This window comes from Pygoscelis adeliae, unplaced genomic scaffold (assembly GCF_000699105.1).
Source record: "Pygoscelis adeliae isolate BGI_AS28 unplaced genomic scaffold, ASM69910v1 Scaffold164, whole genome shotgun sequence".
Lineage (NCBI taxonomy): Eukaryota > Metazoa > Chordata > Aves > Sphenisciformes > Spheniscidae > Pygoscelis > Pygoscelis adeliae.
In genome coordinates this window covers 172,096-172,731 of record NW_008824545.1, presented here as the reverse complement: position 1 = coordinate 172,731, position 636 = coordinate 172,096, and the positions used below count along the sequence as shown (strand labels likewise).

Sequence of the window (636 nt, the reverse complement as noted above, 5' to 3'; positions counted from 1 at the left end):
CCGTGCTTTCAAGTTTTTGCAGTTTTTGCCTGACAAGATAATGTTTTTGGGCAAGAAGATGGTGCGAGTTTCCCCAGAGAAATGGGCAAGAAAAGTGCTACCTCCGCAGCCCTGGCAGGCAGGCCGGCCACAAATGTGTCTTGCACTGGCTGGGGGGGCTGCAGCGGCGCACTCCCCAAGGCGGATGCGGAGCCACCTCTGTGCGGGCCCTGTTCTTTCCCCCACAGCAGGGCCTCTCACCATGTCCGTGCTGTCACGTATTTGGTATGCGGGTCCCAATCTGCAAAGCGTCCCGTACCGTCCAGCGGGGGAGCACGGTGCAGCCTTGACCCCAGTCAGTCGCGCAGCGCACTACAGTCAAACAAGATGTAAGTGCCCGGTGTGGCAAAAGCGAGTTACCAGCGGCGTAGTGCTGGGACTTCTACCCTCCCCGTGGGCGGGCAGAGGAACACGGTGCGCCCCGCGGCGCCCCGGGAGGAGCCGCCCGTGGTGCTGCCTCCTGGGATTGGCGATGCTGCCCACGGGCGAGCGGCTCGGGCATCACACCCGCCTTCTGGAAAATAAACCACGGCTAGTGCAAAATCCAGCAGTTTTTCTTGCACTGAGAAGCCCGTTTAATTTCGCTATTTTTCCCGG

At 60.4% G+C, this 636-nt stretch overlaps 1 protein-coding gene across 1 annotated transcript in view; it reads left to right on the top strand.

Moving 5' to 3' along the window:
* Window positions 1-241: 241 nt before the first annotated feature.
* Window positions 242-636, top strand: part of RGMB (repulsive guidance molecule family member b) — a 20,923-nt gene continuing 20,528 nt past the window's right edge. The window contains exon 1 of the mRNA XM_009321784.1: window positions 242-570. Coding sequence (XP_009320059.1) covers window positions 242-570 — 329 coding nt within the window. The remainder of the gene's footprint in view (window positions 571-636) is intronic.